The 15,330-nt window shown below is 41.1% G+C and overlaps 1 protein-coding gene across 1 annotated transcript; it reads right to left on the bottom strand.

The window, feature by feature from the left end:
• Positions 1 to 919: 919 nt before the first annotated feature.
• LOC139355136 (uncharacterized) lies at positions 920 to 6,357 on the bottom strand. The gene is made up of 6 exons (XM_070999472.1): positions 5,972 to 6,357; positions 5,642 to 5,780; positions 1,789 to 2,088; positions 1,535 to 1,608; positions 1,097 to 1,265; positions 920 to 1,000 (listed from the first exon to the last, which is right to left on the bottom strand). The coding sequence occupies exons 1-6, from the start codon at positions 6,355 to 6,357 to the stop codon at positions 920 to 922; spliced, it is 1,149 nt and encodes a 382-aa protein (XP_070855573.1).
• Positions 6,358 to 15,330: the final 8,973 nt, after the last annotated feature.

The following is a 15,330-nucleotide window of genomic DNA, read 5'->3' as shown; positions in this document are numbered from 1 at the left end:
AGTTCCAGGCATTACGTGCTGGATTTACGGACTTTTTAAGTCGATTTAATGTCTGCGACTCCAACTTTAAAGGTCGGATTCTTCTAAGTCAATCTTCATTAAATATAAATCGTAGTCTGCCTAATGTCTCTTTACATGTTCCAGATCTCTCGACCAACCTCTCTCTTCCCAGCCCCACTGCAGGCTATGTGTCGTGCGATGAGGATGATCCCAATGGGATTGAGTCATCAACGATCGACGCCATGGGGCAATCGCTGCCAGATTCGGGGACTGTAGTTTCGCCTGAGTCATTAAGGCCTACAAACCGTTCACCGGCTGTTGCCACTTCCGGAGCTCTGCCGCACCTTGTACTGCCTCTATCTAATACCCTTGCACCTCCTCCTGTCCCACTTACTAGCATGATCCCTAGGAAAAGCACCCATGGCCCTGCTCTCTCTTCTCCGGTACCACTCACTGTCATGGTACCTAGGAAATCTATTTTTGTGTCTAGGTTGAATGCAGCAATAACAGTAAATGACGTGATGCATCATATTGTCACAAACCTCTCCCTTCCCAATCAAAATGGTATTGACATCACCAAATTTAATTTTAAACAGATAAGAGATTACTCTTCATTTAAAATACTTGTTCCGGATGGGCTGTTCTCTAAACTTCTATGCCCCAATGATATAATGCCCTGCTGATATAATTGTCCATTATTATACATAAAAAAAAATAGCTCCCTTTCCATGACTTCTTTGTCGGCGCCCAGCTCTGATATAAACTCAAAAAACTAAATTTCCTAATTCACTATCAGAATGTTCGGGGGCTTCTTAGTAAACTCTCTACGCTTTATATAAATAGTTCAATGACGCATAATCCTGTGGCCTCGCAGTCTGGATCAATGTGAAATCCTGATCCATGTCCTTGTGACCTATTGTTAGTCATCTAATGTATCTGCCGTCTGCTCGTTTTGTTGTTGCTTGAGCTCGCAGATCGCCGGAGAGACGAAATCTACAACCTGCAAAGGGCCATCGTACCTCGGGGCTAGTTTCGCAGCGAATCCTTCAGCCGCTTTGGACAGGTGATGTTCCTTGGCCCACACAATGTCGCCCACCGCTGGAGACCATTGCCTCCTTCTCAGATTATAGTGTCTGGCTTGGTCCTGGAATGCCTTTTCTATATTTCGCCGTACGATCTCAAAAACCTCCTTCAGCTTGCTGGCGCTTTCCTCCGTGGTCTCCGTAGCTCGTCCAGTGCCTAGGGTTTCCATATCATATAGGCTGCTGGGGAAGAAACGCCGGTGTATGGCCGGTGGATTCTGATGTGCTCTTGATTATTACTAACATAATCTCCGGCCACTTCTCGTCTCTGCCCTGCGAGTTGCGCAATCATGGTCTTGACTGTTCTGTTTGCTCATTCGGTCGGATTCTCTTGGGGTGTGTATGGTGCGGTGAATTGTTGTCTGATACCCATCTAAGCCAGGAAACTTTTGAAAATACGGCTTGCAAACAGTACTACGTTTTCCGTTATGACCACCTTCGGGACCCCGTACCTTGCGATTATGCGCTCCCTAAACGCCTTCTTGAGCGACTCTTCTGTCGCACTGCACTGAAGCATCAGTTCCGTCTATTTCGAAAATCCGTCTATCATGACCAGCATTTGATTGCCGTACTTAGATCTTGGTAGGGCTCCAACCAAGTCTGCACATACCGTGGCCCATGGTTCCTCCGGCACTTGGGTCAACATCTTCCCGACCGCCTGCATTTGATTGGGCTTAAACCGCATTCAAATCTCGCATTTTCTTACGTGGACTCGGGCATCTCTATGCATGCCTGGCCAGTAGTACCGGGCTGCCAACCGTGCAATTGTCCCCCGGCTTCCTACGTGTCCCGCCGATGGTGCGTCGTGGTTTTCCCTCACCACTGTTTCCCGTAGCGACTTTTGGACGCACATCTTCCATGACGTGACGTCTTTACTGCCTGCTCGGCGTGGTATGTGTCTGTACAGTGTCTCACCATCCATAACATAGTCCGGGTACTTCTGCGGTTGGGTCCTTATCTTTTCGCCCATGTCCTTGATCCAGCTGCACCCTGTTACGTACGCCCTCTACATACAAAGATTCACATAGAGAAACAACGACGAATCTTTAGCCAGGGGGTGGGGTGCATGTGACTAACCAAACTAATACTGGTAAAGGCAGAAGAAAAAGCAATTTGGCAATGCTCGGGTGTCGCGTGGCCAAAACAACGGCTACTATCGACCTATTGGTAACCATACTCCGGTAGCTGGCAAAGGGCAACAGCCGGCCGTTGACTCCCAAGATAGCAGATATCAAGACACAGTAATCCTAGGCGGGAACACCTAGTTTATCCGATCCATACCCGCAGCCAAGTAAAAGCTCTAGTCTGGTATAAAAGACCTTAGATAAATAGAGAAAGGGAGAGAATCCATTTGGGTGTCTTGCTAACGAAAGCCAACAGCTTCGAGGGAAGGCGACTTCCCTGGGACAGCCGTCCACAGAGTTTTCTGTCACCATCAACAGTAAGGACACCTGAAAGTTGTTTAGCTGTAGGAACCATCCGTTCAGAGGCGTATCGACCAATAGCATACGTCGGAAAAAGAATTGATGCAATATAAAGCTAAAGTGAACTCATGCATAACCAAAGACCAATATCCTCAAAGAATTGGATAACAAGTGAAAATCAAAAAAAAAAATATTGGAAGCATTCAAACATGCATTGAAATATATTTAAACCAACCGAATCAATAGACAAAGTGCGTTGAAGAAGTCGCATGCCTCTGGCATAATATATATATATATTGTGTTTAAGTGAATTGGTATACTTAAGAACAGTCGTATTTTGGTGCACGTATATCACTGTGGACGGCAGTACACGTAGTGGCGAAGCGCGCAAGAGAGCGTGCGAAGACAACTACTATATATAGCCGCAGAATTGAAAATCTGCAATTATGGTCCGATCATAACGAGTGATACACCAATCGAAAGGTATCGCACTAACTAAAAAGATTGTTTACCAAGATTTTCGAAATATAGATTTGTTTGGGAGAAAAAGCGGTGAAAATTTAAAAGTAAAAATTTAGAAAATTGGAGCTGCTGGATACGGTGGGGATAAAAGCCCCCCGCTTTTTAGCTAGTTCTATTCTAACTGAGAATACGCGTCGTGACACCTCATTTTTTGAAATCCGATGTTCCGTTCAAAAGTAATTCAAAAAACAAGATTTTCTTCTTCTTCCCAAAATGAAAATGTTTGTCCCTTTGTTTGTGGGTTTGTATGCATCCCATCTTAGTTTTAGGGTTTCGAAAACCCTATGGGTGTATAAAGTAGCTTGAAATAGGAAACGTTTGCTCTACGACTTTTGGAAAAACCCGCTAGTTTAGCGGAAAATCAAAAAAAAAACAGATTTAAAATGCTTATAGTAGCTAATGCTACAGTAACGTGCTATATATCTCTGAAAAGATAATTTAATTTGCTAAATACTCTATATATTGTAAAATTGTATGAATATAATAGATTTAGAGTTATGATAAAAAGTTATTTATTAAAACCACTTTTTGACTATTTTCTCAAAATTGAGTCGAACGATTTCTTTTTAAATTTTAAATCATATAGCCCTTAAGATTCCTCAACTTTTAATATACAACACTTTTTGCCCTAAAAATTACCGTTTGGAAGATATTAAGCGATAAAAAGTGCAACTGGTTTCAGCTCCGTATACGTAATATTTCATACTTGTTGGAATAAACAAGAAAAATACCAATTTGAACCAATGTTCTTATTAGATTTTTTCAAACGGAAAATCTGTTATGGTTTTAGGGTCCTTTACTTGCATGAAGCTAATCGAAATAGGAAACTTGATCTATTTGTTCTACAACTTTGGAAAAACCCGCTAGTTCGGCGGGAAATGTAAGAAACGACAGATTACTCTTGGAATCGGAAACTATACAGCCCTTGAGATTCCAAACTTGTGCTATTAAAATAGGTAATTGAAGCGATAAAACTTGTGCCTAATTTAGGGTGGCGTTCAGGTTAGATTAGGGGTCGAATCTGTGTGTTTGGTTTTTTAATAGCTAAGCCATATGCGGACGACTCTTAGTCATGGTATTGCGGTACTTAAACTCTTAAGCAAAAAAACTTCTGATATCAAACAAAAACACCTCTTAACGAGGTAAAAAGTAGTGGCGAAAGCGCTCTTAACAAAAATTTCTGATATCAACAATTGTGACGAAAAATAATATTACATTCGATAAAATAAATAAACTATATTAAATTTATGTATTCGGCACGCTACAGCAGAAATTTTATGTGTAGGTAAATAAATATTTACTGTTGAGGGCCGAAATCATAAATTTAATATAGTTTATTTATTTTATCGAATGTAATATCATTTTTCGTCACAATTGTTGATATCAGAAATTTTTGTTAAGAGCGCTTTCGCCACTACTTTTTACCTCGTTAAGAGGTGTTTTTGTTTGATTTATATATCCAATATAATATTTTCCCAAAGCCCAGGATCCGGAGCGTCGAGATCTCATCGCCCAGGATTTACAGAGGGTGTAAGTTTGTCGGGACACGGTTCCTTTCTTATAAACATACATATATAAATATTCGTGCAGTATCCTACAGTTTTATAGACTACTATAAACATTTTCATCGGCGAGTATCAGCCTTGTAATTATATGACAATTGCAAGAGCCCTCTGAGCGACGTTTGGATTCGTGAATAGTAAGTATTTTGCTGATGTGTGCACCTTCACAGGTGATAAATTCGATACTCTCCGCTAACAGAATAATTGTCAATTAAATTAAATTAATCAACGGACGCAGATATATATTACCTAACAAATTTATAATGTGAAAAAAAATTGGAAACCATGGTGTGCTAGAACTCTAACAAAGGGGGTGTGCTGACGCGAGGAGTGGAGTAGGTCAAGAACAATGACATAACTTTTGACGGACAACCTTGACAATAGGGGATTGTATTGCGCGGCCCGCGACGATCCATTGGCACACGAATGTGTGAAGGGGAGGGAATATGGCCAAAACACAGCCCGATCGTATTGCGATTAAGCGACAGCTAAGCTTGTTGGGCAGTGTGGACTGATGACTGACAAACTTTATCACTAATATTATTTTAATATTTATTCTCGTTATGTTGGAGAGGAGAGAGGCTTACCAAGATTCCACGACCCGAATACGACGTAGCTTATGCCGGCAAATGGTGCCTGAATATCGGACGCCTCTCCCTCGGCCCAAGTCCTTGTCAGTACTCGGGTACTAATATGCCCACGTAACAACCCTCCGGAAACTACTGTCGCCGATGCCTCTTTTAATCCTCGTAGCGTCTCTGGTAGTGGTTGTATTGATAATGCGTCGGCCATTACGTTTAGTTGACCCTCTCTGTACGCTATCTCAAAGTCGTACTGATGTAGCCCAGGGACCTTTTGGTGATCCTTCCTGAAGGGCTTTCGATGCTGTTGAGCCACTTCAGGGCTATGTGGTCGGTTACTACCTTCAAGTGGTACCCCTCCAGACATGGCATGAGTTTTCGGATCGCCCAGTCTATCGCCAAGCACTCCTTCTCCGTTGTTAAATAGTTTTTTTCGCGCCGTTCAGTGTTCGGCTGGAACAGGAGTTTACTCTTTCGCCCTGTTCGGTGTCCTGGGTTAGTATTGCTGTGATGCCGTAGTCACTGGCATCTGTTTGGAGGGTGAACGTTCTACTGAAGTCCGGGCATACTAGCACCTCTGGTGCTCTGGTGCACACTCCCACTTGCTGCCTTTGCGCAGCAGGTCATTCAGGTGTTTGACGATTCCGGAAATATCTGGTACAAGCCGGCGGTACCACGACGCTACTCCTAGGTTTTGCCGGAGCTCTTTGACGGTCGATGGCGGTTCCAGTTCAGCGATGGCGGCTACTTTTTCCGGATCTGTTCCTATTCCCTCGCTGGTCACTCGATGTCCCAGGTACATCAGTTCCTTCTTAAAGAATTGGCATTTTTCTGGATTCAGCCTCAGGTTCGCATCCCTCAGACGACGGAACACTTCTCTAAGGTTTCTCCTGTGTTCTTCTAGCGTGCGACCGATCACTATTATGTCGTCCTGGTAAGCGACTGCGTGAGGTGACATCACGGGACCAATTACTTGGTCCAATACCCGCTGAATCGTTGCCAACGCCGAGTGGAGTCCGAACGGCTTTACCCTCCACTGAAATAGACCTTTGCCTGGTACCGTGAACGCCGTGTATTGCCTGCTATTTTCCTCCAGTGGGATCTGCCAGTATCTATCCTTCAGGTACAAACTGCTGATGTACCGCGCTTCCCTTAGTTGATCCAGGATGTAGTTTATGAGGGGCATTGGGTAGGCATACTTCACTGACTTCGCGTTGATCTGTCTGCAGTCGACACACAGTCTCCACTTGCCTGTCTTCTTTTTCACCATCACGATGGGGGAGCTGTATGGGCTCTTTTAATGCTGTATGAACCCCATTTGGAGAAGCTCGTCCACCTTTGCGTTGATTTCCCCTTGAATTTTTGGGTTCTTGGCGTAGTATCACTGCTTTATTGGATTGTCATTCTTCATTTTGATCTGGTGCTCTGCCATATTCGATGTTCCCGTCATTGTGCTGAAGACTGCCAGATCTGTTTCCAGGAACGCTGTAGTATCAATTCGAATTCGGTCTCTGTTGTACACGGACGCGTTTTATATTTGCTCCTACATTTATTCGCCTAGTGTCTAAATTACCGGTCTGATATATTCCCAAAGTTTACATTTTCAACTCGGTTGAGGCCGCCGTTTGCATGCAAATTAGTTATTTGTGTTAAAACCATTCTCTTTATTATTATATTGGATAATAGTTAACGACGCGGGTGCTTTGTGCATTGTTGATGTTTCTTATTTACATTGTTGTTTTGGCGCTCTCTCGCACCGTTCGCTCTGCTACATTCTCCCAACTTCAGTCGCCGGCTCTCATTTTCGAGTTAACGGGTCTTTGCTGAATTGGTCCAATCGCTCTCTTTTCTTATCTCTCCTCTGCGTTTTGCAAAGCCACACAGCTGTTTCTTGGCACTCATCTAAAGCTTCCTACTTTTTCTACTTTTTCTACATTCTACATTTAACTGCCCTCAACTTGTAAACAATGTCTGCCTGCTGTGTTGTTGGTTGCCAATTTGTTGGTAAAATCACTACTCGGCAGCCAATTGTTAGTTTCTGGTTATGTGAGAACATTGCGCACGCAAAATGTGCAGACTTTGGGCATAGTGCTGCCCAAATTGCTGATCGCACTAGATCTAATGCTAACCTGGACTGGACGTGCCCTACATGCCTACATATCAAAATTGATATAAGAGCATTTATGAGGCAAACGGAGCTGGAGTTCCAGGCATTACGTGCTGGATTTACGGACTTTTTAAGTCGATTTAATGTCTGCGACTCCAACTTTAAAGGTCGGATTCTTCTAAGTCAATCTTCATTAAATATAAATCGTAGTCTGCCTAATGTCTCTTTACATGTTCCAGATCTCTCGACCAACCTCTCTCTTCCCAGCCCCACTGCAGGCTATGTGTCGTGCGATGAGGATGATCCCAATGGGATTGAGTCATCAACGATCGACGCCATGGGGCAATCGCTGCCAGATTCGGGGACTGTAGTTTCGCCTGAGTCATTAAGGCCTACAAACCGTTCACCGGCTGTTGCCACTTCCGGAGCTCTGCCGCACCTTGTACTGCCTCTATCTAATACCCTTGCACCTCCTCCTGTCCCACTTACTAGCATGATCCCTAGGAAAAGCACCCATGGCCCTGCTCTCTCTTCTCCGGTACCACTCACTGTCATGGTACCTAGGAAATCTATTTTTGTGTCTAGGTTGAATGCAGCAATAACAGTAAGTGACGTGATGCATCATATTGTCACAAACCTCTCCCTTCCCAATCAAAATGGTATTGACATCACCAAATTTAATTTTAAACAGATAAGAGATTACTCTTCATTTAAAATACTTGTTCCGGATGGGCTGTTCTCTAAACTTCTATGCCCCAATGATATAATGCCCTGCTGATATAATTGTCCATTATTATATATAAAAAAAAATAGCTCCCTTTCCATGACTTCTTTATCGGCGCCCAGCTCTGATATAAACTCAAAAAACTAAATTTCCTAATTCATTATCAGAATGTTCGGGGGCTTCTTAGTAAACTCTCTACGCTTTATATAAATAGTTCAATTTTTGAGGCCAATGTAATTGTACTCACTGGGACCTGGCTTAACCCATCCGTACACGATAGTGAGATTTTGTCTAATAACTTTTTTGTTTATCGGAAGGATCGTCAGACCCGTCGAGGTGGAGGCGTTCTTATTGGAGTCAAATCCAATTTAACTTCTGAGTTTGTTAATATTTCTAAACCATCAGGTATTGAATTTATTTCCGTAAAATTATCTTTCCCAAAAAGAAACATTTTTTTAGCCTGCTCGTATATATCTCCTGCCTCTGAATTTAACGTGTATCTATTGCACCTGTCCGCCATACATTCTATCTCCTTGTTGCTTGCTGAAACTGACCAACTTATTGTGCTTGGTGACTTTAATCTTCCCAATATCTCTTGGTTAGAGTGTAAGGACTCATTGGCAATGATTCCTAGGATGCAAAATGATTTTATTGATGGTCTTGTTGAACTATCTTTGCAGCAAGTTAACAGGATTCCCAATCATATTGTTCGTCTTCTTGACTTAATTTTGTTTTTGATAGTAGCGATGCTGAAGTCAGTTGTATTTCGCCACTATCTTTACCTGAAGATTGTTATCCCTCTTTCCTCCATGAAGAATTCTTACAGCTCTCCATGGTTTACCCGTCAACTATCTTATATAAAGAATAAAAAAACCAGACTATTTAAACGGTTCAAAATATCCGGCTTACAGACAGACTTCACCAAATATAGTTCAGCTAAGGTGGAATTTGACCAGTACAATTCTGATTGTTACAAAAATGACCTGTCTCGTTGTAAGCGTGATTTCAAAAGTAATCCTAAGCTTTTCTTTTCTTTGGTCAACTCTAAACGGAAATCTAGCTGCTTCTTTCCCTCTCTCTTTCTCAATAATAATGTATCATCTGATGATAATGATATTTGCAACTTATTCGCAGACTTTTTTCAATCGACATATACGAAATGCAATAGTGTCATTAATAAAGATTATCCATACCCACTACCTCATTTGAACTCTATCTTTAAACCAGTGATTGATGTATCTGATGTTCTTCAGAGTCTTAATACTCTCAAGCTCTCATTTTCACCGGGTCCTGATAGAATACCAAGTTGCATACTAAGGAATTGTTCATCTTATCTTGCTCTTCCCTTAACATTGATATTTAATCTGTCCCTAAGTCAATGTAGATTTCCATCCATATGGAAGGAATCCTTTATTATCCCATTGTTTAAAAAAGGGAACAAGTCCGATTTCTCAAACTATCGCGGTATTGCTAAACTCAGTTCTATTCCTAAACTTTTTGAAAAAATTATTACCTGTCAGTTGCAGCATCATTGCAGGTCTATTATTTCACCTTGTCAGCATGGCATCACTAGATGTCGCTCTACTTCTACAAACCTACTTGAATTTACGTCTTTAATTACAAGAGGTTTTCTGACACATCATCAAACTGATGTGATTTATACCGATTTCTCTAAAGCTTTTGATTCAGTGAACCATAGGATTCTTATTTATAAATTGTCCCTTTTAGGTTTTCCACCCAACCTACTAGAGTGGATACTTTCCTACCTTTCTAGTAGAACTCAAATGCTCTGATTTAATAATAAAATTTCCAAAATAATTAATGTTACTTCTGGAGTGCCACAGGGTAGCCACCTGGGACCTTTACTTTTTGGCTTAATGATTAATGATCTACCTTATGTCATAAAATCGTCAACTGTTTTAATGTATGCAGATGATGTCAAGCTATGTTTGTCCATGTGTTTGCCTAATTCATATAATGACCTTGTAACGAACACGGCAATGTGTGCGGCTATCTGGCAGCGTACTCTGCCTACAGGGTCGGCTGTGCTCAGGGAAAATGAGAGTGGGGTTTTGCTACCTAGAGAACCGCGCCGTAACATAAACTTAAATAGTAGACAGAGTAGGGAACTATTGAATAACTAAACCAAAGCTCAAAGAATCCAATTTTATACTAAGTGTAAGGAATTGCAGATGTTCTTTAATTCCTCTTCAAAAACCCACCCAACCTTGCATAGGCTCGCTTTGCGTATGATGCCAATGCCCTTATTACTGATGCACAGTTACTTCAGGTGTCCCAATTCGCAAACAAATTCACTTCATTTTATACTTCATTCTCAAACACGTACCAAAATTCAATTAAAGATAAGTTGCCCATGGCGGCTGCTTATGATTTTCTTAACGTTAGCTTGCCCATGGCAGATTAACCATATAATGGGTACAAATGACTTCATTTATGTTCTTCATTCAAAAATGTACGTTAACAATTAAGTTTTAAAAAGAAAAAAGGTAGTCTTCAACAAAATAGCACGGGTGTCGAAACTTGAATCTATAGTTATTCTATAGTTATATTACTTGGCTCAGATTGATGTTAACAGACGGTCGGCTATGCCGTACTTACAACATGAATACTTTAAATCTGTTTCCAGTGCAGTCGACAGGCCTGTGGACGGTGTGTGTAAACGAGGATGTGTGTATGCTGAGTGAACTACAAAATATTATTAGTTAACAGTCAATCTGAGTCCAAATATACATACTGTACCCGTGTAATAAGCTTAATTTCTATAAAATTTAAATCTATTCTAAAAACTACAAAAGCGATGCAACAGTCAGATCGGCTGCCGAGATCGGGAGTGAATCCTTAGCTGCGAGGCGGCATATTCAACAGCTAGAACAAGAGTCCCGTGTGTCTGCTTATCCGCGATACGCTCGTGTTGGACATGTCGATGGCTAACCATCAGTCCGGGGTTAAGTTACTCGCAACTGGTCAGGAGAATATGGCGAACAACACGTGTATCAATCTAGGAACGGCAAACATAATAACTAACTGGTCAAGGCTGGGTTTACTTTTATTTACCTTAAGTTTTCCTTCGTCTTACAACAGTTGGAAAGCTTGGCTCGAAACTTAAATTTGCACTGGTAAACTGTATGTGGCTCGGCTCGAGTAGTCCCGCTCCACGTGTTGGCAGCCAGAGTGGGCCAAAATGAGCACCAGGCGATTTGATCAAATAGCGCTGCGCACTCCTACTTTCGTTTATCCATTAGTACATAATTATTGAAAAATATTAAATTCCCTATGCTCACCTAATTAGTTTTTCAACTAAAAGTTGGATGTTGCGATCGGTGCCAGCTAAATTATAAAATTATAAAATATACACCCGTGGACTTAGCACTTCTTTGCAAAATTCGATTTGATTTAAACTCGTGTGCTTTGGCCGAAAGATCAGAAATAAGAGAACGAAAAAACGCAAATGGGGGGTGCAAGCCCTCTGACAAGCAGTGTTAGAAAATACGAAATTATCGTTTAGTATTTTCTAGGATGTGTGGTTGCCACCAGGTTGCGGAACCAGTAGCGCTATTTTATATTTAAAAAAAATACAAGAATCTTTTCCTAATAATTTCACACCCCTACAGCACAGGATTAATCTTTAGTCTTTATGACAAAGATAAAACCTGAAAAAGGGTGTCTACTGTTACCAAATATCCTTTGCATGATATGTTTCTAATTCCTTTCCGTTTAAATCCTCAAGTAAATAGAGAGAGTTTCCCAGTTTTTGCTTGACACGGACCTTTATTCCTACCGGTGCAAGCTTAGCATTAAAGTGGTCGGCGGCATTGCTAAGGGAGAAGTTTCGTTTAATTACCTCGTCTCCTACCTGAAAAGATCGAGGCCTAGATCGGAGGTTATAGGATTGCTCATTCTTTTCATAAGCTTTGTCTAAATGCTTTTGGAGGTCAAAACGTAACGTAGAGAATTGGTCTTGTCGGTTTAGTCGTAAGGAACTTTCATTAAGCAAATTGAGATTTTTGAGTAATTTATAATCTTTTCCGTGACAAATCATATGCTGCCCGAAAACAACAAAGAATGGAGATTCAGCTATTGACTGGTGTATATGACGACGCAGAGAACAGTTTATACTACTAAGATATCTATCCCATTCTCTCTGATCGGATCGGGTATAGGCTCTCAATGCAGCATTAATAGACCTATTAACTCTTTCTGCGGCATTGGACTGCGGCGAATAGGCTGCGGTGCAAGTGTGGGTAATGCCATGCTTAGAAAGAAAAAAAGAAAATTCATGACTTTTGAAATTCGAACCATTATCGCTTACTATAACCTCATGCGTTCCGTAACAATCAAAAATTTCCTCTTTCAGGTATGACACGACGACTTGAGTTGTAAACTTCTTTACCGGTTTAAGAAACGTGAATTTCGATAGATGATCGAGTACTATAAAGATTCCTATATTACCTCTTTTCGTCCTTGGGAAGGGACCAATAAAGTCTATAAAGAGTCTTTGAAATACTCGTTCGCTAACAATTTGTTGTCCTATTGGTGGTTTAAGTTTCTGCGTGGGGTATTTTGTAGTCCTACAAATCTCACAGTTTTTGATGTAATTGCGAACGTCTACAACCATACGCGGCCAGTAAAACTTTCTTCGAATATTTTCCAAACATTTAGCTATACCGCAATGAGAAGAAGACGTCTGATCGTGAGCTGCCTTGATTACACCTTCTCTAAGCTCGACCGGAACCACAAGCTTCCAGGAGTCTTCCGGATGCTCGGAGGAACTGTTAGAGAAACCAACCCGGTGATAAAGAAAACCATCTATTACTTGAAAATCCGGTAGTTGAGACTGCGTTAACTTTTCTTTAAGTTGCGAATAGCTGGAGGATTGAAAGAATTCGGATTCCACATCAGTTTCTGGGAGAACATCGATATCAATTGTGGCAAGGCCTTCATCCGATTCAAAAGATCTTGAAATGGCATCGGCTACTACATTTTCACTACCTCGACGATGTTCTATGCTAAAATTAAATCCTTGAAGTTTGAGTGCCCACCTAGCAAGTCTTCCTTGAAGGTCTTGCTGCGTCATGAGCCATCGGAGACTTGCATGATCAGTCACAACAGTAAATTCATGACCCTCAATATACATTCGAAATCTTTTAATAGCTAAAACTACTGCTAAGCATTCAAGTTCCGTAGTAGAGTAATTCCTTTGAGATCTATTAAGCTTTTTAGACATATATGCAATAGGGCGTTCTATTCCGTTTTCATCACACTGAGCTAGAAGCGCTCCCACACCATTGATCGAGGCATCACACTGCACTATAAACGGTTTTTCGTAATTAGGATGTACTAATAATGGAGCAGTGGTCAGAGCCTTTTTCAATTGTTCAAAAGAAACTTGGGCGTTATCATTCCAGTGAAATTCTTTTCCTCGCAACAACTCGGTTAGGTGGAGGGTTTGTTCCGAATATTGGTTAATAAACCGTTGATACCAACCGGTCATCCCGAGGAATCTCTTAAGTTGACGTTTGGTTTTTGGAACAGGAAAGTTGGACACGGCGGTTACTTTATTGGGATTCACTTGCAAAGTTCCCTCTCCAACAATGTACCCTAAGTAGTCGATTTTCTTTAAGCAAAACTGACTTTTGGCGATATTAATAGTAAGATCTGCCTTTCGAAGTTGCGTAGCGACTTCGGCCAGATGAGAAAGATGCTCTTCGAAACTTGAAGACATGACTAATAGGTCATCTAAATATACCATCACGTGTGATTTTATTCTATAAGGTATTACTTTATCCATAAGTCTACAAAGTGTTTGCGGAGCATTAGTTAGTCCGAAAGGCTTTCGTGTAAATTGATATAAAGGACGGTTGGGTATAGTTATTGCGGTTTTTGGTTTCGATTCTTCGTCTAGACATATCTGCCAAAACGCATCTTTTAAATCAATTTTCGATATGCAGTGTACTGGAGGTAAGCGACTTAGTAAACCTTCAATAAGAGGAGTAGGATAAGCATCCTTTACTGTAACAGAATTAAGCTTCCTAGAATCTAAGCAAATTCTCACTTTGCCTGGTTTTACGACCAAGACTGCCGGAGAAGACCAAGAGGACGCGGGCGCTTCTTCTAGTACTCCCAGACTAATCATGCGGTCTACTTCTTGGCATAACTGAAGCTCTTTGGCTGGAGATAGGTTGTAATATCTTTGCTTAATTGCTTTTGCTGCACCGGTGTCAATATGATGTTCAATTAGGTTTGTTTTACCTAAACCACTTTTTTCAGACGATGGAAAGAATTCGATAACAGCTTGTAATCGGTTTCGGTCGGTTGCATTAAGCAAGACTGTGTCACTTAAATCATTGGAGTCAGAAATTTTGGAAATAGTCGTTGGACTGGATATTCGAAGACCAAATAGTTTCCAAAAATCCATTCCGCAGATTATATCTTGTTTAATACTGGGCACTATTAAAAATTCTACATCCTGAGATAAGGAGTTATAGTGAATCGGAACGACAATGGTAGCGGTGACGTTTTGATTTTGTCCGTCGGCTGTACGAACATAACATTTTAACTTCCTTAATCCTGGATGATCTGTAGGAATAAGCTTAGCCAATTTAACACCTACTACGCATTTGTTAGCTCCACTATCAAGCAAAGCCAAGAAGGTTTTGTTAAATAATTCCAAAGCGATGTAAGGACGGTTGTCATTGTCCTGCCTAACAATAGAGATTACGACATATTTCTTAATTTTTCGCTGCTGTTTCCAAAATGAACACATTCGATTAGCCGATCGAGATTTGTTGGCGGAATTAATTCGTAGTGTAAATATTTCCGCTCTGCGTTGATAATAGTTACGTACTCTTTCATGGTAGGGGATAATTTTAAAGTTTCGTGAGGGCTCTGTAGTGTTTTTAATTAACATACAGTTGGGTTTGTCTAATTCTGGGTTATATGTTGTCGAGTCAGGTTGAGAGTTACTTAAATTAGAAGATGGAAGATGATAAATACCTACTATTGATGCTGAGTTTGAAACAGGATATCCACCAGTCAGAATTGATGGACATCCTCTTACGAGTTTTCCGACGGGGGATTACATTTCAAGCAACTAGGCTTATAAGTGTCAAGACGACCACACCCATAGCAAAATATGCGTCTGGCTTTGAGGCAATCATGATATCTGTGTCCGGTTTCCTCACAATTCCAACATTTATATCGCTCAGCATTGCGCATCGCATTTATTTCTACGTCGTTCAATGTTTGATAATTCTCTTCTTCCCTAGGCTCTTCAACCTGCACTAGCTCATTTACAAATCGCCGGTTTG

This window comes from Drosophila suzukii, unplaced genomic scaffold (genome assembly GCF_043229965.1).
Source record: "Drosophila suzukii unplaced genomic scaffold, CBGP_Dsuzu_IsoJpt1.0 scf_9, whole genome shotgun sequence".
Lineage (NCBI taxonomy): Eukaryota > Metazoa > Arthropoda > Insecta > Diptera > Drosophilidae > Drosophila > Drosophila suzukii.
Note: the sequence above shows the minus strand (reverse complement) of the source record. Positions and strands in the feature narration are given on the sequence as shown.

Coding starts and splice junctions, on each gene's coding strand:
- LOC139355136 (XM_070999472.1), bottom strand. CDS start 6,357: ATGCCCCTCATAAACTACATCCTGGATCAACTAAGGGAAGCGCGGTAC. Junction 1,609..1,788: donor ATAGAGATGCCCGAGTCCAC/GTAAGAAAATGC, acceptor TTTTCGAAATAG/ACGGAACTGATGCTTCAGTG. Junction 1,266..1,534: donor AGGGAGCGCATAATCGCAAG/GTACGGGGTCCC, acceptor TTTCTTCCCCAG/CAGCCTATATGATATGGAAA.